This window comes from Cheilinus undulatus, linkage group 16 (genome assembly GCF_018320785.1).
Source record: "Cheilinus undulatus linkage group 16, ASM1832078v1, whole genome shotgun sequence".
Taxonomy (NCBI): domain Eukaryota; kingdom Metazoa; phylum Chordata; class Actinopteri; order Labriformes; family Labridae; genus Cheilinus; species Cheilinus undulatus.
In genome coordinates this window covers 26236857-26258940 of record NC_054880.1, presented here as the reverse complement: position 1 = coordinate 26258940, position 22084 = coordinate 26236857, and the positions used below count along the sequence as shown (strand labels likewise).

The 22084-nt window shown below is 38.2% G+C and overlaps 1 protein-coding gene across 3 annotated transcripts in view; it reads left to right on the top strand.

Annotated features, from left to right (window-relative positions):
* Window positions 1–594: 594 nt before the first annotated feature.
* glcci1a (glucocorticoid induced 1a) overlaps window positions 595–22084 on the top strand; it is a 38856-nt gene continuing 17366 nt past the window's right edge. For all 3 annotated transcript variants that reach the window (XM_041809412.1, XM_041809411.1, XM_041809410.1), the window contains exon 1: window positions 595–1245. In XM_041809412.1, coding sequence (XP_041665346.1) covers window positions 927–1245 — 319 coding nt within the window. In that variant the 5' untranslated portion in view covers window positions 595–926. The remainder of the gene's footprint in view (window positions 1246–22084) is intronic.

The following is a 22084-nucleotide window of genomic DNA, read 5'->3' as shown; positions in this document are numbered from 1 at the left end:
TCCTCATACAAAGGCAGGCAATTAACATTTTAGATACAAGCAGGAGGGCATAAGGAGAAGAGGCTGGAAACCACTGCACTAATGATTCAAAGAGACAGGAAACAGCTGGGCAATGTTAGATTTTGTAAGCTAGACTATGACACAAATCAAAGTTGAATTAGTGTCAACAGGCATAAGGTACTTTGAAAGGGTAACTGGCTTCATTTTAGCCAAAGAGGGGTGTGTAAACTAGTGTCAAAAAGCTGTACGCCTGCACAGCATGATGCTGAAGTTATATGGTGCTGAAAGATGGCAACAGGGGCACAGTCTCCCAGTTGAAAGTTAAACGTACCATTGGATAGACTTTGAAGCTACTATTAGAAGGGGGAAATGTTACATATTGTAATTTTAAGGTGTGATTATAGTGATATTATCAAATTACTATAGCCTGATATCACTGCAGGTTAACCTGCTGCTCATTTACTCAGGTTAAGCTCCCACACACCCAATGATTAACCCAGGGACAGATCCAGGAAGTGATCGAGGACCAATCACAGACCAGTTAGGGTGATTTGGGCCCACCCATCGTCCAACCTCCACTGTCGGTAGTTTGAAACTGTCAACTGTTTTGTAAATTGTGGCAGGGGGCTCAGGAGTTACGACAAAGACCGAAATTACCATAATTGACGGAACAATGAGGTAAATGCTCTATCGTAGAGACATTTGCTGTTTGCTCGGAGGTAGGAAAATAGAAGTATGTTAGTAGGTAGCTCTCGTCTCATGAAGAAATGAAAAAGAATACTATTTTGGACTCCAGGTGGTGAAAGAACTTAAAACTTTGGAAAAGTGTGTTAAAAGGTATTCTTAATGGTCGTGTGTCTGATTTCAAAATCTTAAGAGTTCCGTAATGGGCTTTATAAGAGGACATTGCACTTTTACTACTCTTAATGTTACATAAACAACTTTATCACCTGAACGTTATGTCAGCATCCACGGCAGAAGCCAGCTCATCCCCTCCAGCCTCCTGCCAGGCTCGGTTACATCCTCTCCGTGTCTCGGTGCCGTACCAGCTTTTGCGTGGAAACCAGCACAGCCCAACCCGCTCCGTTTCCTCCTCCTCCTCAGCAGCCGGGAGCAGCTCGACGTCCCGTTGCTCCAGTCCCGCCAACCCGGGTGGAAGCAGCTCGGAGGGCAGGCTGGTCCCCAGGCAGAGACTGTCACCACCGGACAGCAGTGAACGCTCTCCCCTCTCACCTCCATCTAAAGGTAATAAACTCCTTTTAAGGTAAATGCTCTTTTACGTGCCCATCATCGTGCAGATAGCACGGTGCTAACCTATGCTATGGAGCGGACTCAGCACCAAACCTCGTTACAAAAACCTACAATTTTACGTTTTTGAGGACTAGCAATCGAAACACATGCCAGTAGAAATTATTCATATGATTTATTTTAACATACACACCCTATTGTTTTATTCGGCGAATGTGTGATTCAACGTTAAACATTACATTTGGAATAAATCGCCATTTTTAGAAAATTTCCCACCGTTCGCCATTAGCCGCCACGTTGTTTTGATTAGGGAAGCTAGCAGATATACGCTGCCAAAAAGGCCTGTAAATTCAAATGAATGTATTTCTTTTTAACAATAATTCAGCCGAACTGTTAAGCGAGCTGTAATATTCCAGAATAATACTGAAAGGTTCATTAAAACTCATCAAACATTCCCTAGAAGTCAGTCTAGGTTAAATTAGCAAGTTTTCTATAGAAGGATTCGATGTAGCTGGTGTAGAGGTGCAAAAAGCGACCATGTTCACTGGTGACTCTTATTCGAATGTTGTTGCATAGTTACAAAAATTCAATATAAAAAAGAAGCTTTATCAGAAAAAAATTCTGTTTGTGATTATTTGGCAATTACCATTGTCAAATCATCATAATAGTATGTAAAAATCACCCCCAGTAGATACCGTAAAAAGTATACAACCAATTTATAAAAAACAAAACGTATTTATTTGTTTATTTGGAGCAATTGTCAAATTGCTTATCAAATGTGTCTTAAATGAAAACCTAAACAGAAAGCTTTCTTCAGGACATCGTCAGTATCTGATGTCACTACGACAACCGTAGATGTATTCGACTCAAAATCACCAGTGAACACGGTCACTCTTTAAATCATTACACCAGCCATTCTCTGTAACTACGATGGAACTAGCTTCCCATTTGCGAGATGCTAGGCAAGCTAAATGGCTAGCTTGCTAATTGGGTCATAATACATAAGGGAGCTGATGCTCGCCGCTAAAATAATCGAATAGGTGCATAATATTGCGAATTTTTCGCATTCTGTCATGCAACATAGCTCAACTTTCTATTGCAATAAGGGTATATTTTTAGCAAAGCGCATCCTAGGCTATTTTGGGTATTTTATCCCAGTGTCTGAACGTTAAAATGGTGACTTAAGCGAAGTAATTTGGCACTAGCCTATGCTGTTAATAGATTACATAGATGCTATCCTTGTTGTGATGAGGTAAATATGTGAGGACATGGATGCCTGTGTAGTGATGATGCAGCTGCTCTGTCGAGGATAAACAAGGCTCACTGAGCTTCATGATACGGATGATTAGCCAGATTCTCCCAATATGAAATCAACGCTGAAAGCTTATTATCAATTCGTTACATTGGGGTTGTTTACCATCATTGAAACGGAAAAAATATGTCGTCAGCTGGTAGCTCTATGGCTCCTATGGCAACATTGGGGCCTAGCAGTGAGAAAGACATAAACAGAGCCCTCTGGGCAAGCAGGCCAGCCCCTGCAACTACATGCATGCATATAAAAACACAATTTGGAACACATTAACAAACCAGAACATATGTCTACAAAAGGAATATAATTATCCTGCAAAAAGTGCTTGTGCAACCCTCCAAACATGCAGTGTGTCATGGTTACTACATGTTTTTAGCATTTTTGTCAAGCGCTGTTTTGGATTAACACGCTTCTACACGCTCTTTAATTTGAATATTTACACTCTCAGACATCATGACTGCTCCCAGTGGTGTATCCAGGATATTTGGATCAGGGTGGCACGCATCAAATCAGGGTGACACTGAGAGTGCTATGGACCAATGCAAATTACAAATAAAGATGACCTTTGCTTAGCAATGCCAGTCATTATAAACATACAGAAGAAGGCTAGAGTCCTTATTCTCACAAGATAAATAAAATGATATAGTATTCAAATTCTGCCAAATTAATTTTTACTTGATTTTAATTTTGGGCACTGCCATGGATTAAAGATACTATGGTAGTGTCATTTAATACAGTCACTTTTATGTATGAGAAGACTTCAAAAGACTATACAAGATTTATCACTAATCTAGGGATGCACTCATACCATGCCAATACCAAGCCTAAGTTCTCATACTCATGAAACACTGCCAGTAATTTACTCAGTATTATTGTACAGTGTGATATCAGTCTATTTTTACAGTGCCATAAAAAGTATTCACCCATTGGATGTTTTACCATTTTATTGATTTTATAAGTTAATTGTGGTCAATATAATTTGGCTTTTTGACAAAAAAAAAAAAAAAAAACCTCTATAATGTCAAAGTGAAAACTGATTTCTACAAAGTAATGTCAGTTAAATAAAAATATGTAATGTGAAATAAGTAACTACATAAATATTTACCTAATTCATCAGTATTTAGTAGAAGGACCTTTGGCTGCAATCACAGCATGATTATGTGTGGATAGAAGGGTTTGGAATCACCAGTGGTCCCACGATACAACATTGTCACAATACTTAGGCCACGATTCGATACTATTGCAATTTTAAACATTTTGCAATACACAGAGTATTGTGATACCATATATTGCAATATAACTATCTATACCATTTTTCAACTGCTTAGCTGATATAGCATTAGCCTTGCCTTCATTTTTATTGTGTTACCACAGTATTTTATTTCATGCGGCACTCCTTGCAAACCCCATGTGTAATGTCCATGTTGTTTGTGCTCTGCTTGCATTCCTAATGTCCTTTACCTGGTGCTGCCATATTGGTTGTGATAACTATTTCCTGCTGTATGACCGTCACCTCTTCCGACCTCACTAGACAAAAGGCACAACAGCATCATCAAGTGGACAGAAAGGCAACTGATGCTATTTATCCAGTATCATAGACTTCAGTTTATATTAGCAATTAGTTTGAAAAACATCGATACATGGCAGAAGATATTATATGATATATTGCTGCTCAAAGTATCGCAATACTATGCTGTATTGATTTTTTTCTCCTCACCCCTAGTGGATAGGTCTTTTTTTGCCCTCTTCAAGTACAGCCACAAATTCTATATTGGATTAAGGTCTGGGCTTTGACTCAGCCACTCCAGAATATTCACCTTGTTGTCTTCAAACCATTTCTGCGTACCTTTCTCTGTATGCTTTGAGTCATTGTGTTGCTGAAAAATAAATCTTCTCCTGAGCTGTAGTTCTCTTGCAGACTGGAGAAGATTGTCCTCCAGGATTTTTCTATATTTTGCCACATTCATTTTACCCTCTACCTTAACAATTCTTCCTGGACCAGCTGCCAAGAAACTTCCCATGTATGATGCTGCCACCATGCTTCACATTGGGGATGGTGTGCTTGTGGTGATGCTGGTGTTCGGTGTCTGCCATACATAGCGTCTTGTCTGATGGCCAAAAAGCATAATTTTAGTCTCATCAGACCAAAGACCTTTTTTCCACTTGACCATGGAGTCTCCCACATGCCTTTTGGGGAACTCTAGTTAAGATTACAGTAAATCTTAGTTTTCCTCAGCAGTGGATTTCTCTTTGCCACACTCCTGTAAAGTTTTGACTGGTGAAGAACCAGGGCAACATTTGTCGTATGCAGAGTCTCTCCCATTTCATCTACTGAAGCTTTTAACTCCTCAGAGTAGTCATTGGTTTCTTGGTGGCCTCTCTCACTAGTCTCCTTTTTGCACTTTTACTCAGTTTGTGAGGACGGCCTGATCTAGGCTGATTTACACATGTACCATATTCCTACCATTTCTTAATGATAGATTTAACTGAACTCTGGGGGATGTTCAGTGCCTTGGGATTTTTTTTGTATTCATCCCATGACTTATACTTTTAATAACATTTTCTCAGAGTTGCTTGGGGTGTTCTTTTGTCAACATGGTGTAATGGTAGCCAGAAATACTGATTAACCAGTGACTGGACCTTCCAGACACAGGTGTCTTTATTCTCCAATCACTTGAGACATATTCACTGCACTCTGGTGATCGCTAATTCACTAACTGTTAAACTACTAGCACCACTTGGCTGGACCTCTGTTGAATTAGGTCAGTCACGTTAAAAGGGGTGAATATTAATGCAGTCATTTATTTTACATTACATATTTTTGTTTAATTGACATTAATTTGTAGAAATCTGTTTTCACTTCGACATTTAAGAGTTTTTTTTATTATTTTTTGGTCAAAAAGCCAAATCATATTAACCATAACTGATTTATAAAATAAATGAAAGAGTAAAACATCCAAGGGAATGAATACTTTTTTAGGCACTGCAGGTGAAGTTGGAGCATTGGCTATATTTTAATGTAAATGATGATGACAAAAGTAAAACAGACTGGAAACTATGCACTGCTAATTCGTCAAAAATAGAGGTGAGGACCACTTGATAAGACATCCTAAATCAATTCATTAACTGTTTTAGTATTATCAAGTATTCATATCCGTTCTAGGTATCAGTGATTGTATTTGCACTGGTGATGTGAGTACTTGTATTTGACCTGAAAATCTTGGTATTAATGCATCCCTACACTAGTGATGTTCAAATAATTTTTGCATTTAGTCAACTAGTCTGGAGGCAGAAATCAGTCAAAATCATCCAGTGTTTCTTTAAGACAGGTCACATTGGCATTTGGTAGACAATGTGGAGACGGTTTACAGAATCCAGTGTTTCCCACAGAATAATGCTGCATCTGCATTGGAGACAGAGGTGGCAGGGAAACCTAACATATTTTAGTTTGTATTTATATTAGCTTTGTGCATGTTAAAAGTATTTTTCCCCTTTCATTCCCTTATGTCTCTTATACATCCACACACCTGTACTTCTCTCGTAATACACAGAGTGCCCTCTCCTCCCAGATTCCATAGGCTTATTTTTTGCATCTCTGCTCTTTTGACAATATTCATGAGCCGTATGAGTTATTAGGATGATAACATAGTGTTCCATTAAATTTGGAAATGTTTCACACTGTGTTCCAGTATCACAGCTGGTGGTCACTGTGTGTTGGCATTTAGTAGAATATACTAATGATCTTCTTGAACTGGGGGAACACGAGATTATTAGGTTGATATCTGTATTGCAGGTAGTAGCTTAAAGAGTTGGCTAATGGTATTGGCAGATACCAATATTTACAATCTGTATATCAACTGTAAATCTGGGCTGTATGTCTAAATAAATTTGTGGAATTTTAGACCGGCCAACAGATTTATGTTAGCTGAAGTATTCTTCTTTGTGCATCCTTAAACTTTACAGTGTGGTTGTAGGACTGAAGTTTCAGTTCTGAAATACATGTATTTCTCTCTCTCTCTCATGGTTTGTATAAGATTAAAACAAGAATAGATGGCAAATATACCCAAATGACATATATACGCGGGACGCCCTGCAGAATGTCACTAAGGCTGGTACTGCTCTTCTACCCCCGTCCTCTTTCTATGATCTCTTTTCACACTTGTCCCTGTTTTTCTATATGTCTTTTGTTCTCTCTCTCTCTCATGCTTCTTTTTCATGTGTATGACAGTACAGGAACAGTTGTGTTTTATCTGTGGGGGCCAATAGGGGGCATTGGCTAGGGTAGGTAGTATATCAACATTGTAACTACCTGGGGCTGTTTGGGCTGTGATGGTCATGTGATAAAAAAGGTCAAATAAAGTATGTCTCCTTGTTGGTATGGTGGATGGTGAGAGCTAGCATGGAGGGAAACCTTCCTGAGGTGTTGTGGGACTGTTTGAATGAAGGGCTCCCATTTAACAACACTGAAGTTCTGTGTTTTTTTGCTGCCCATTTGTCTGCATATTTGACTTGAAGGGTCCGCTATTAAGGCTATAACTGGGTTTGGGGATTTCTGCACAGAGTGATTAGCCTTTCAGTAGGGCATAAGTATCTTACGCTGATTTTAAATTAAAAAAAATGTTGAATTTATTAAAATCCTCTCTTGTAGTTGACAGTATTAATGAATGTGAAGGGCATTTCTCCATTCAGAAGTTTCAAGTCATTATCTTGGCCTCTGAGAACTTCTTGAATTTTCACCTTTTATCCCCAAATTAACATACTAGATGAACATGCATTATTAGATAAATTCAAACTGTATACATTAGATATGGGATGCAAAACTTGTGAAAAGGTGGTTTAAGTTGAGCCTTCTGAATAATGTATGAGCCCCTGGTGAGAGTTTCTCTGCGGTTTGAGATCCTCACATGCTGGGTGACCTTGTAATCACACAAAGATTTTCAGCATCAAACTTAGGTGGAATGAACTCGCAGACACTCGCAATGAGTTTATCTGCATAGACAAATGCATGCAGAGTAAATAAAAATATGCAATGTGCAATTACAGTATTGCAATAAAAGACGGAAGCACAGTATAAAAAAACTAAGAGCAGATAATAGAGATAAATCAAAGTTTCTGTTTTTATTTGTTCTTCTGTTTTGCACAATATCTGCATTTTTTCATCAATAAATTGACGGTGATTAAGGTATCAGTACACAAAATTGCACCTGTACAATATTTTAAGCAGTATTTAACATGTCTGTTGCCACTTGTGCAATAAAACAAAAATAGAACTGATGCTTTTAAATGCATATCTGCCAGAAGGTACGTACATACCAATAAAGGGAAACAGTCTTACTCTATTACCCCACCCAGCTTTAGCCACCATAGACCGCACCCTTCCTATTTGACAGGGAAACTGCTCATAAGCCAGTAGGGTTATTAGGCAACTCTAAACATCTCATGTTTCTCATTTCATCCTCTGAGCTAAACAGTAAATGTTAATGTAGGAAGATGGTAGTTTTTGGTATCTCAAGTAGCTTGCAGGATGGACTGCACAAATGTTGATGCAAGTAGTTGTCATGTTTTTTTCTTGTTCTTTCTTCGCCTTGGCAGATTTGCAAACAAACTATGTGCATACCACAATTTAGGATCAGACTGTACCTACACAAGCGTGTTTGGGCATGGACTAAGGTGACTAATGCGGGAGCAGACCAGAGGGGTTAGGGGAGGGGGAATCAATCATGCTTGTGCACAGTACAAAACAATCGTGCCTAATGGCAAATACTTACATGTGCTTTTTGTGAACAAAGCAGGGTCATCTATAGATTTCTTTGTTCTTGTTTACTTCTGATCCCAGTTTGATCTGTGACCACAAACGTTACTGCAGGGTGATGACAATGACTACATGTCAAAATGATAAACTGTCAAAACCAAACAGCAGATGACCCTGTTCCAGATTTAGTTCTTGCACTAAATCTTTCAAATCCTCCTGGTATTTGCTGCTTCAGGATGTGACAACTAGTAATTTGATAAATGTGGCATTTTCTGTAAAACTGCAGCTGTGTTGCCATCATACAAAGCTAGATCTTAAGTTATCCATAAATTGGCTTAAATCCTTCTGAAAAGATGCTGCTTTTATCAATTTTTTTGCCTTATAATCAGCCCAATCTTCTCAAGAGATAAAGTATATTCAGATTAAATATCATGTGAATGTGTGATTACACCACAAGCAGGACTTTTAAACTACCAAATCGTCATTCTTTTAAAAGTATGAACAAACTGAATAAAGTAAAAGCTGAAAAATCTAGGTCAGCACTAGTCTTAAGGTGGAATTAATAAAGGATTGAAGGATAAAAAAAATCATAAAGTGTGGCACAGTCTTTGGTTTCCAAAGCAGCAATATCTAATATTGTCTTTAAAGCCTGGAATCATCAGGAGGGCTTATTTTAATAGTATCATTATTGCCAGGTTTTTGCTCTTGGTTGTTGGTATCTTCATATTATTGCTGGTGTCTTGTCAGCCTTTTTTGGCAGGGCTTATTGTCTGTGCATGGAACAGCAGTGAAATAAGATTAGTTAATCAGATAAGCAATTGTACTATTAAAATTAGTAGGAATGTTTTGCTGACCGCTGACGCCAGCCCTACAGATGGCTCTGTCTGAGTAAGTAAGTAAGTAACTGACAGAGTGAGTGACTCTAACTAATAAGCCATAGAATACAGAGTTGGGTTTGCTTGTACTGAATGCTGTCAGTGATGGCTGCCTCCCCTGTGTTACTAGAGCCATACTTACAGAGTTGCTCTGTGGGCGGGGTTTACTTGTGCTGAAAGCCCTCTAATGGCTGCCTCCACTGCTGTAAATACTCAGATATAGCTTTAGCATGGCCTCTGTTTAACCAGAACTGGGCCACATTTATGTATGACAAAGAAAAAAAAACATTTTAACTTTTCATGTTTGGAAAGATGTTTTACTCTTCTGCTGACCTGCTTTGGCATGAATAGGTGATAGCTAAGTGGGAAAAGGTAACTTGTTGTGTGAATGCTTGTGTACAATGGCTGCTCGGAGCGATTAGCTCTGATTTAATCACAGTAGCACTTAGTCAAAACTGGACATTTCTTTATTAAAACAAGTAGGGATGCACCGATCCACTTTTTTTCAGTTCCGATCCGATACTGATTCCGATATATATACACATACATTTTTAACAATTATTATTGTTGTTGGTGTAATGTGTGAGGTTACATGAGGCTGTAGTAAACCACCCAGCTCCTCTTATTAAAAAGCAAAAAAAACAAAAACAAAAATTAATTGAATTTAAATGTGTTCCAAACAAATTCATTTGAACTACTTCTAAAAAATAAATATCAACATTATCCTGTCTGTAATGCTATTTAATGAACGTCCCGCCACTAGAGACCACTGTAGCTTCAGTTAATGGCCGCAGCCTTCATCTCTGACCCTTCACCTGATATAAACAATCAGAAGGTCATTCATGGCTAACGGCTAACGGCTAAGTAGGTAGTGTGTAGTAGGAAGACAGCGGTATGACAGTTTTCCAAAGGAGTAAATGGAAATAAAGTGGTATGTGGGCTGTCGAGGGTTAAGCTCATGTATGACTACTCACCTGAAGTGTAAAGAGGCCAAATATCAAAGCACGATATTAATCTGCAAAGAGGAGGCGGCGCTAGCGCAAGCCTCGCTGTATAGAGTATTATCAGGCTAACGTCACAGCCAATCTTCTTTGTGTTCTCTCATCTTTAGACTAGTTTTGACTATTCTAAATATAGATTTACATTTAATCCACTAGGTAATTATACCGCTAAGAATATCCCTAACTAATACTAGCTCAGTTACACACAGTCTCATGTTAGACTGCGGTGCGTTCGTGGTCTACCGCAAACTGTAGGATGGATTTGGATCGGTCACTTGGATCGGTGCCGTCAGTCATATATCCAATCTATTAGTTATGTCCATATCGGATCTGATACCGATATTGGATCGGATCAGTCCCATCCCTAAAAACAAGTGAAGACAGCAACACTAAAAGCTTTTTGTAACAGAAAGGGTGTTTACGCTCTTCTGCCAATCTGCTACAGCATAAGTGAATAATAGTTAAAGGGGAAAGGGTTGCTTGTTGTGTGCATGCTTGTGTACTCTGCTAGTGGACTGGTTAGCTTAGCCTTAGCCAGACCAGCTCTTAAGTCAGAAATGCACAGCATTTCTTCATTACAGTTAGTGCTGAGACCAACACGGAAAGCTTTCTGTGTCAGAAAACGATGCTGTCGCTCTTCTGCCGCCCTGCTTTGCCATGATTATGTGATAGCTACGGGGAAAGGGTTAGTTGTTTTAAACAGCTAATAAGTTGCTGTGTCCCAGCTAATGACTCTAGCAGACCTGTCATTAGCTGGGACTGAGTTGCAGCGATGCTTTTGTCTGAACCAGACAACGTGTCTAAATCTAAACAAGCGCAGAGAGCAACACTCAGTTTTCCGTGACAGAAAAAAAATGTTCTTGCTCTATTCCCAGTCTGTTTCGGCATGGCTTTCCGATCATGGCGGTGGGCTTGTCCCATACTGTCCGGCATTGACTGTTAGCTTGGATGTCGCTGTAGGACCGCTGCAGATTACTTCAAACTGGACCGCTGTTCTTGTTAAAACCAAAGCAGAGAGCCACACCGACAGCTTGTCTTGTGCAGAGGAGAGGTTTTTGCCCGTTTCTTCTAGTGATGACTCCCCTTCGCACAGAATCCAGAGAGTTTATTTTACCTTCCGTTCTCTAACTGCAGCTCAGTCATTGTGTGTCTGTGTTTAACCATTTATATGCGATAGAAGAAAAGCAGGAGGGGAGAGGGGATGACGCTGCTCTGGGCTTCATTACACACAGAAGGAGACAGACAGAGAGATAGAGCAACATGTAGCTTTTTACATTGCAGTAACCACTTACTTTAACTGTGGCTAAAAATAATAAACTACTAACAATCATGAAAAATTCACTCTGCCAGAACACACAATTCAGTCAGGCATTTCAACAGGCATCCCAGATAGTTGCAGTGTATACTAGGTTTTTACCTAGTCTTGTTGCAATCTATTCTAAAACCTACCTGAAGACTAGATACAACACCTGTGGGTTTAAGGATAAACACTCCAGTTTTAACACATGAATGACGAACTGCACCGTGATTTACTGGAATAGATGTGTGGAAGGTGGATGGGATTTTTTTAAAAGTTGGTTTTGGCTCCTGTAGCCTCCATGGAAAAGTTTAGAAGATAGTTTCATAGTTTACAGATTTCTTTTCCTTTTTTTGCTGTTTGTTGATGATTTTAAAAATGTAAGTGACCTTTAAGCCAATTAGTCACTTAATGTTAAATCCAAGAGGCAAGGCTTTCAAGTTGTTTTTATTTTATTTCTCAGTCTGCTACAGAGGCCGAGGAATAAAGATTTTAGTGAGCGTGAAAATCCTGTTCATTTTTTAAAAACCTCCAGGTTTTGAAGGTTGGTTTTAAACACTTTTGGGTTTTAGAGGTTTTTTAAGGCTGTCTTTGGTCTGAATGGGTTAATCTGATGATGATGTTGACCTTTGACCTTCAGTTTGTTCTTGAACCAGAGTGAACATTTGTGCAAAGTTAAAGAAAATCCCTCAGAGTGGTCTTGAGATCTCATTCATAAGAATGGCCTGGAAACAAGTGGTCTTAGCTCGAACCTATGATATGTTATATGTGTTCCTGTAAAGCGTCCTTGGGTTTCTTGAAAGGTGCTATATAAATTCAAGATATTATTATTATTATTATTATTATTATTATTATTATTATTATGACCCCCAAATACTCATTAAAATGCTACCAAAACATGCTGCATGAGATGTTAGTAATAGTGTAACAGTATTAGTAGTCATCCTGAACTAGGGCTGAACGATACTGGAAAATATATATAAATGTATAATTTAACTAAAGTAACAAATAAAAATAAATAACATAACATAAAATATAGGATATTGCAATATTTTTTTTTCTGCACTATATATTGTGATTTTTTTCAAATTAAAAAAAATTAATAAAACCATGTAAATGAAGTGCATTTTATGTTCATTTATCAAATTTAAATAAAAAGATGATATACATAGATTTTTTCTTGTCTTCATGATACAATCAGATTTCAAAACACACTATGCAGCTCTCTGACTAATAAACTCTCCAGTATGTTCCCTAAATGTCATCAACATTTTCTTGCAACATTCAACGTTACGTTTGACCAACATGTATGAGTGTAACTGATAGTTAAATAAATACTTACAGGGTTGATATATTGTGACTTTCAAGCAGCTCCTCACAAACTGAAGCTCTTAAATAAACAATCAGCATGTCTGTGCCATGAACAGTTCATTTAATAGCTAGCACTGGGAGGAGGGGCCATTCATGGCGTGAATAAACTCACCTAGGCTTGGCCTATCGTTACTAGGCGTCCGCCTGAAGTTTCATACCAGTGCAGTGATGGCAGCAACATCACCTGTTTCCTTGCGTAAGGAGGAGACTCACAGACTCCCCTGCACAGAGCTCATGTCCCTGATGAGGATTTCAGGCAGACTTGAAAATACGTTCATTTCGTAAACAAGAAAACTTGCAATTTTGGCTAAAATCCAAAAGCATAGGAGCAGCAGTGTGACGTGCACCAGGTAACCTGAATATTGCACATCCATGAGATGTGACCATTGTGCATGCACACTTCCCCATCACGATAGAAATACAATATATCACTCAGGCCTATCCTATTAGACAACAAACTAAGAAGAAGCAGAGACAACAAAACATGAAGAAAATTTACATCAGTAGCAACTAGCAAGAAGACAGGCAGAGCTAAATGACCTACATGAGTTACATGGCTACATGAAAAAGCCTCTGGATGTGAAAGCAGAGAGAACTGCAAACATTACTGATGCTAATCACTGTTAAGGCTACGTTTTGATATACGTTGGTAAAGGAGCCCAGCTTCAATGATGTATTAGAAGCACTTAAATATTTTTTTTCTTTTTTGTATTTATTTTATCATTTAAAATCAGGAAATGCCCTTAATTTTTGTGTTGCTTTTTATTTTTGTTTCATTTTGCTCTTCTTCTGTTTAATAGTCAACCCACTACACACTATTGTGACTATTACAGGTAGTTTTAAACAACACAGGATAGACCAAACTGGAACTTTCACTACTGACAGTTCAAAATAATGAAGAAGACAGGCATATGCATCCTGGAATTTCAATTGCTTGTTTTCCTGAATGAACCATGACCCCAACTAGAGCTGCAGCAACCAGTAGCAGCTGGTTATGTTGCAGTAAAGACAATGCTTTTTACTTAGATTGCAGGCCTGAGCTGATGAAAATATTGATGATTAATTTAACTAGCTACTAATTCTGGTGCAGACTAGCCAGGGTGCAGGATTGAATCATTTATCCAGCACAGCCCTACTTAAACACAGCGGTATAACATTTCTTAGCACCCATCCTCAGCATGGCATCAGAGGACAATGGCTGCTGTATGAAAACAGAGCATTTACATCCTAAATGTAACCTAATATTACCAGGTTTGACTTGCTTTCAAGGTTTTATTACTTTTTTTGTAAGAGCTCGTGCTTTGAATTTTTAATCCTTTTTTTTGTAGATATATTTCCCATCAGTTTAAAAGTCAAAATGCAAAAAAACAGATAAATTTCAGGCCTGAAATATGTATAGTTGAATGCAAATAGCCGGTAGTTTGGTTGTTGGAAAAACACCACGTGTTGTGCAAAGCCAAGACAGGATGATGCCCAAACCTCAGCAAAGATCAGTGAAATCTGGGCAAGTACTTCTAGTCTAATGGTTGAATATGGATGTATATTTAATGTTTCACATGCTTAGAGTTACCACTTTTAAAGAGTGAAAGTCAACCCAAGCAGTTTCTCTGATCTGCCAAAAACAGTTTAAATTCCTGATGAAATATCTAGCCTGGATCAGGAGTGTCTGTTTTTCCTCAGTGGTGTGACGATTGCTGACGCTCTGATTGCTCTCCGAGGTCACGTAAGCTCACATCAGATGTTGGGAAGTAGGGCGTCTGCTTCAGTTTGGGCCATGCAGTGGAATCAACAGGATTGTGATTGTTCATAAAACCTTAAAAATGTTTTTTTTTCTGCAGCAGGATAAGTCATCAGGTGTCTGTGTTTGGTTTGCAGCAAAATGCTGACGTGCTGTGCAGCCCGTAGTTCTGCTTTTTATTGTTTTAAACGGTGCACTCCAAAATCAAAACAATAAAGTTGTGGCTTGTTTAAATAGGTCAGTCTTGTAATACAAGAGTTCACCCATTTCAGCCTTTCTTACCATTATATATCAGGTACATTGAAGTTTTGGCATAGGAAAGACTATTTTTCCTTAGTGCTGTCTTCCTCATGATTCCTCACTCATGCTTTTAGCCGCACATTTGTATCCATTTAAACTCCAAATTTGCACAATACCACTAAGACTGTCCTGCTATATTAAGGTTCATGTTAAAAGTGTTCCAGGTTACATAACTTCCTGTAGACCCGAGTTTATGTGAGTCCTTTCTGGAGGCAAATGATGAATTACAACGACAAAAAGTAAAACTATGTAATAGCAGGGATAAGACGGATGCAGAATCAGATGAATATTGTTTCTAGTGGTATCAAAATCAAGTGATGGCATAAAGGAATTTGATTGGCTGCACTGAGGCAGAAACAGTAGAATAAAGAATGAAAAGCTATACTCTGCTGCAGGAACTTAGATAGAAAAAAATAAAAATATAAGTTATATTTTTAAAGCATTATAAAATTAAATACATAAATAAAACGTGAAAAAGGTGCATTGCAGGAGCTGTAGAGTTCTGCAGGTTTGCAAATGTATCAAATTTATTTCAAATATGTGAAATAGGCCTTCACAAAATTACTTCACCTTTTTTAATATTTTGCAAAACATTGATAATTTTTTATTGTACTAAATAAAGCATTATATATCTAGCATGAGTCTTACATTAGGCATATTTGTTTCATGTTGTGCCCAGGCATGATTGCACCCCTTCCACTCTCTCCCACTGGTGTGCTTTTGCATTAGTAACATTATTCAACACCCAAACACAAATGCATTCTTACAGAGTTCGATAGGGTAGTTGACAGTATGAATGTAATTTGTTTGCAAATCCACCAAGAAAAAGAAAGGAGAAGAGACAACCATAGTACTTGGGTGGACATTTATTATGATCTGTGTGAGAAATGGAGTCCATTCTGCTACTATAGATGTTTTTGTTATTTATGAGATGTCAACAGCAACCCTCTTCCTACTTCCACATCTACTGTGCTACTCAGAGGATGAAATGTGCCTGTGCTGCAGGGATACGATTGCTTTTGAAGAGACTGGAGATGTAAAGAATGGACTTGACTACTCTAATTGCTGAGGAGTTCCCTGTTATCAGGCATAGATGCTTTCACATCTCTTACGTACCATCCACGATTCAACACGAATCACACAAGGAATGCATGATATTGGATTTTTCCCAAAACCAATATGCCAATATTTCCAAACTAGGGATGTCATAGTTCACTTGTAACATTTATTTCGACAGCCCTACATTCTTATTCAAAGCATAATTCTTCAATCTCTTGAATCAGCTTCAACCCTAAGCTGAGCTGGTAAGTTTTTATTCATTTCTGCCATTTTTGTCATGACAGCCCCCCTTATTCTAACGAGAAAATCACAAATATAAATCATGAATTGCAGAATGGAATGTTTGTGGTGAAGTTATTATATCCTTGTATATGCCAATAAATTATAACAACACTGACTTTGTTGCATTATTATTTTTTGAGCAGTACAGGTTTATATCAAAAACTCACCCTTGGGACTCAAACGGGTCCCTGCAGAAAAAATGGAAAAAAATTCTATAAAATTATATTTTCTTCCACTTTCAAAGCTTAAATCTTTTGATAAGCTTCAGCCCTAATAAGACCTAATAAATTTTAATTATTTTAAAAATATTTTTTAACATTTTCCAGCTATTTTTTCATAATGGAACCCTCTTGTATAACAAGAAAACCCCATATTATAAAATATTTTCCAAATATTTATTGTAGATTGAACGTTTGGGTTAAAGTTAGTAGAACCTTGTATATGTCATTAAGTCATTGATTTTGCTGCTGTATTATTTTTTCGAGCAGTACAAGTTTATATCAAAAACTCACACTTGGGACCCTTGGGACCCAAACAGGCCCCTGCATAAAAAGTGCCTCTAGAATCATATTAATTATTTTTTTTTCCACTTTAAAAGTTTGATCTTTTATCAGCTTCATTTCTAATCAGAACTATTATGTTAACTTCAACTTTTTGAATAAACTTATGAATGAATTGTTAACGCTAATAGGTTAACGCTTGTGATAAAAAGATAATAATATCTGTCACCCAAATTATATCTGGGACAATATATATTCTCAAAATTAGTTCTCAGACAGGGCTATTATTAATACTAAATAAACTGTTAAACATGGGTCCATTTAGGGCCCTCTTTTATTCACATTATGAACGATATCATCTCATAGTTGCTCTGAGTTATGTAACCTGCTATGAAGGCTGCTTGATGATGACAAAAATCATAATGATTATTTGATTCGGAGCTGGTTGGATTAGTGGTTTTACTGGAAAGTGTGTCCGTAAAGCTAGCTTTGTTGTGGTTGCAGAAGTTTCAGAGCTCTTATCTTTTAAGGGCGTTTTACTTTTTATGTTAACTAACAGCCAATCTGTGAGCTTCTTGAGTTTCTTTAACTCTCTCTCTCTCCAAACTAACCAGAGTACGTGCTGTGGCTCCCTCTGCTCCTCACTCAATTATAGAGAGAGCTGTTTTGATGGGATGGTCATAGGACACTTTGTGCTGTAAAGGAAGGGCTGCGTTTGTCACTCATGATCAAACCTACGGACAAAACGAGCACAACATGGCATGTTGCACAGTAATCTTTTAAGCATGATTATCTTGTTTTCATGCTGCTTTCACAGGGAGCTAAAAATCATCACTGAAATTACAACCTGACTAAGCAGCCAGCACTTAACTACCAAACTTACATTTTTGAAAGTATTATTTATTTTTTCTGATTGATGGGTGTTAGTAAAAATAGTTCCTAATCCTAGTGATAGACACTGTTTAGCTAACTAGTATCTTAGTAAATGTGTACCTGCCTGACCCTATACTACTGTGCTCTAGCCACAAATGTGTGTGTACAGCCCGTGTAATCAGGGATGATTTACAGCTCGGTTACAAGGTGAAAGGGATTAACTGCCTGCCAGTAGTACGATGAGTCCACAGGACCTGGATGATATCAGGCTTTACTGCACTGAAAGAGCCTCATTAAAGATTCAAATTCATAAAAACGGCAATTAAAAGGCAGCATAATTCCAAGCTTTTACAGCCTGAAGATAGAGCTTTCTGTGCTGGACTCTTTTAGGAGATCTACTAAAGTGCTAGCCTAAAACACAAGTCTAAAAAGATCACCAGTTTCAGGAGAAACACTGCGTGAGGATATCCTTCCTCTGAGACAATTCTTTGGTACCTTGTTGAGCTTCTTAACACACTTGGAGGGTCATGGCCAAGACTAATATAGTCTCTTGAGTGTAAGTGTAATCCTGTGGATTTATAGTGAGTGACCCGACCCCCTACCTGCTTTAATTGGATTCTCTAATGTCAGACCTCAAACCAGGAAGACTCCAGATTACAACAGGAACATTGGCTGGATGAAGCATCGTGTTGGAGTACACATAGGATTGTACATGTGGCCAGTTGGCTTTAACGCTCTGTGGTTGACCATGTGGTGGTTATAAAATGTGTTTCCACAGAGGATGTTACAATTATTCAAATATAGATTCTGATTTTCAGGAAAACAAGATAATAGGGATTAAAAGTTTACTATGCCACATGCTGTGATGCCAAGAGATCTAAAGGATGTGACAGAAACGCAGCTGTTGGTTCACATAAAAGGCAACAACCTCAGTCATATGTTGATAATGAGGGCTCATAAGGTGAAACTGTTTTTCACAAAGCTGTAGGGTACAAGGTGTAAACATGTATCTGGTGTAGCAACGCAAACATCCCTATTCCCACAAGTAGAGATGAGTATGTGAGAAGTTGATGTGGCCATCAGTACTGGAGTAATGTTTCACCACATGTGATCTGTGCTTTCACGCTGTTTATTAAGGCTGATTTAGCGTTACATGTGTATTCAAACTCTCTGGGTTTGCCTTACTAAATATAATCAATAAGAAATATTGAAAATTAAGAAAACAGCTTACGGTACACAGAGGTAAAGCTTCTCCAGCAGAAGCTCTGGCTTTAGTAGTACAGTGAGGCAGATTTCAGCAGCACCTACTGCTTTATGATGGCTACGGTAACTCTCAAGGAACATCTGGCTCAAAAGGCAACCAACAGAAAAGACTAGCATGCTAGTAGTGAAACTGGTGACTGGAGATATGCTCACATTAAGTTTAGTGGAAGGAGATGGCTTGGTGGTAAACCTGGAGTAAAAGCCACTACCAGGAAGGAAAGAGCAGCGTGTTAATAAAGTGACCATTACTAAAGACAAATGAACAGATGTTACTGTCAGCTTGTTTGTCTGAAAATCATGTTTTCATCTGCGGAGAAGTTGATCATGACAGCTGAATTAACTTTGGCTTGTCTTGTTTCTACTGTGAAACTCTGTGTTGATTGTTTTGTTGTATTTGTACTAGGGCTGGACGATTATGGCAAAAATAATAATCACGATTATTTTGATTGATATTGAAATCATGATTAATAAACACGATTATTCATTGATTTCAAAATTTTAGTATTTATTGAACCACAACTTAAAAGAACAATCAAAAATAAATTAGTAACAAGTAAAATAATAACAATATATTAAATAATAGCAATAAAAAACAATAGATAAAAATAAATACCCAATCTACATGTACCCCTTGCAAAATTTGCAACATGCAAAAAACACTAATAACACAGCCAAAAACACAACCCAAAAATACACTATGAAGCACGCATTAATCGTTTTCCTTCGATCATAATCTTTTTATGATCATGAGAAGCCAAAATTGAAATCATGATCAATATTCAATTAATTGTCCAGCCCTAATTTGTACATTTAATAATAACCCTCAGTTGCACTATTATCTCTTCTTATTTCATGAAGAGCTGGGATTCATAGTACTGATGAGCAGCAAACCACAGAAAACATACTAGCTGTAGGCCACTGGAAACTCTGTGATATATTGATATGTGAGACGTGAATGTAGTGTCACCACATTTTGGTTTTTAAAAATGCAAGTGAAGCTGAAAGATGGCAGTTGCCATATTGGAAATGCTGTATCCATCTTCCTGGTAATCAATATAGACACAGAGAAAGTAGTGGTCGGTTATGAACCTCAGATACTCAGTCTCAGATACCATCACTGTCAAAATCTCTGCCACACAGTGGATTTTTGCAACACTGTAATCACTGGTTTAAATGCATGTCATAGCGCAGATGCAGGTAAAACCATTGCCACCGCCTGCGTAGTGCAAGTGAAATTAACTTTTTTGCCTACCTGTCGCTTTGGCTGGTGGATTCAAAAGTCTGGAGCCCTGCAGTGTGCAAGACGTCTTTCTGTTCTCTGTCAGTCTCTTTTTCAGCTCAGCACCTGCCTACCTAGGTTTGGATGTGCGTGTAGACTTTTTTCTTCAAAAGTCTATCAGCCACTCACATTTCTTACCAGCCTCTTTAATTTAACAAACAGCGTAAGGTGATGATGTGTAATATGATGTTCAATAATCTTAGTATTTAGGATTAGTTTTCAGTTTTATAGTAGAATTGAAGATCTTGTTTCTCAATCAAGATCAGCAAATTAAGTGGGAATAAGTGCACCAATGATCCAAACCATGTTTTTGACCAGTTTGTCCTTTACCCATCCATGCGAATGTTTTCTGCGTGACATACAGGGGCACTGTAAATTCATGCTGCATTTTCCTACATTATGAGTCTCAGCCTTAAGAGAATTAAATATTTAGGGCATGATTCCTGCAATCTCATGCCAGAATTCAGGCCTTGTATAACTATTTTGGACTAAAAACAAGTGAAACATTGGCTTAAAGACACTTTTAGTAGACTAGTTGCAGCACTGTTCACATGATACTGAGTCAAACTATTCGAGCACACAGTTGACTGTAAAGACAACAGCAGCTCTGACAGGGAGGAGGCAGGGTCCTTCAGTCAATAAATGGTTAGGTCTTCTTGGTTCTGGTCATAATGTCAGTAGAAACAAGCAAAAAAAAAAAAAAACAGGACTCAATGTTAGTTACCATCTCAAATCATTCGGTTATGTTACTTTTATTTACCTGCCCCAGTGGCTGATCGGTTGAACAAATTCACCAGACACTGCAGCTGGGTAACTACGAGGGCTGAAACGACTCCTCAAATTAGTCGAGAGATTCGATTAAAAAAATTCCTTGAGGCAATTTATCTGGCTGGAGGCTTCGCTTATATCAGTCATGTATTCATATATGCCCATGCAATTGTATGGCCCAATGCACTTGTTTTCGCTGTTACTATAATGTGACATGCATGATTCGAGGCGTTAAAATCACAAGGGAAGGGGAGCAAGTGGCCTTGTGGTTAAAGGCGCTCCCCATGTACATGGGCGGCTCGGGTGCGAATCCGGCCTGAGGCCCCTTACTGCATGTCTCTCCCCCACTCTTGACCCTGTTTCCGACTCTATCCACTGTCCTCCTCTATCTAATAAAGACACAAAAATGCCCAAAAATAAATCTTTGAAAAAAAAAAAAAAAATCACAAGGGAAGAGAAGTTGGAGTGAAGTTGACAGGCTCTCGTCCTGCATTTTTACGCATCCACTGTCCGGGGCTTAATAGAAAATATGGCACTATGCCTGCACCGGTGAACCTACGCAGATCTCTGAGTTTACGCGCTGCCTGCATAACTCGCTGGTGTGAGACTGCGCTCAGTTTTTGTCTGCAGACTTTAGGGAATTACATAAACTTCTCTGATTGACCCGACAGTTTCACAAAGCACCGACAGGCTTCAAGTCCTGTTGTGGTGCTTTCCCTCTCTCTCTCCCTCTCTCTCTCTCTTTCTCTCTTCCGCGTACGCACGTTATACATCTAATTATAAATGATTTAAAATTCAGCACACTGATGTCTTGATTGAGTGCAGCATATTTTTTTTAAATAAGGCTTATATTGATGAAGAATTGACTCTAATTAAATAGAAACACGCTGTTGCCACAGACAGTGACTGAGACCGAGACTAGATAGGTTACAGTTCATCATTATACAGTCAGGATTCAACAGGTCACAGAGGCAGCTTTATCCCTTAAAATTTGTTGTCAGTGGATGGTCTTAAAAGGTCATATTTCTATGGTGGATGAACTCACAAACAAAAATGTGCAAAAAATGAAAGTGAACACCCTTTGAATAATGGACCGTATTCCTGTAATCTAAAGGTTCACTTTTCAGACATCACCAGACCGCTGTGTGAATGATGGAGCTTTATTCTTG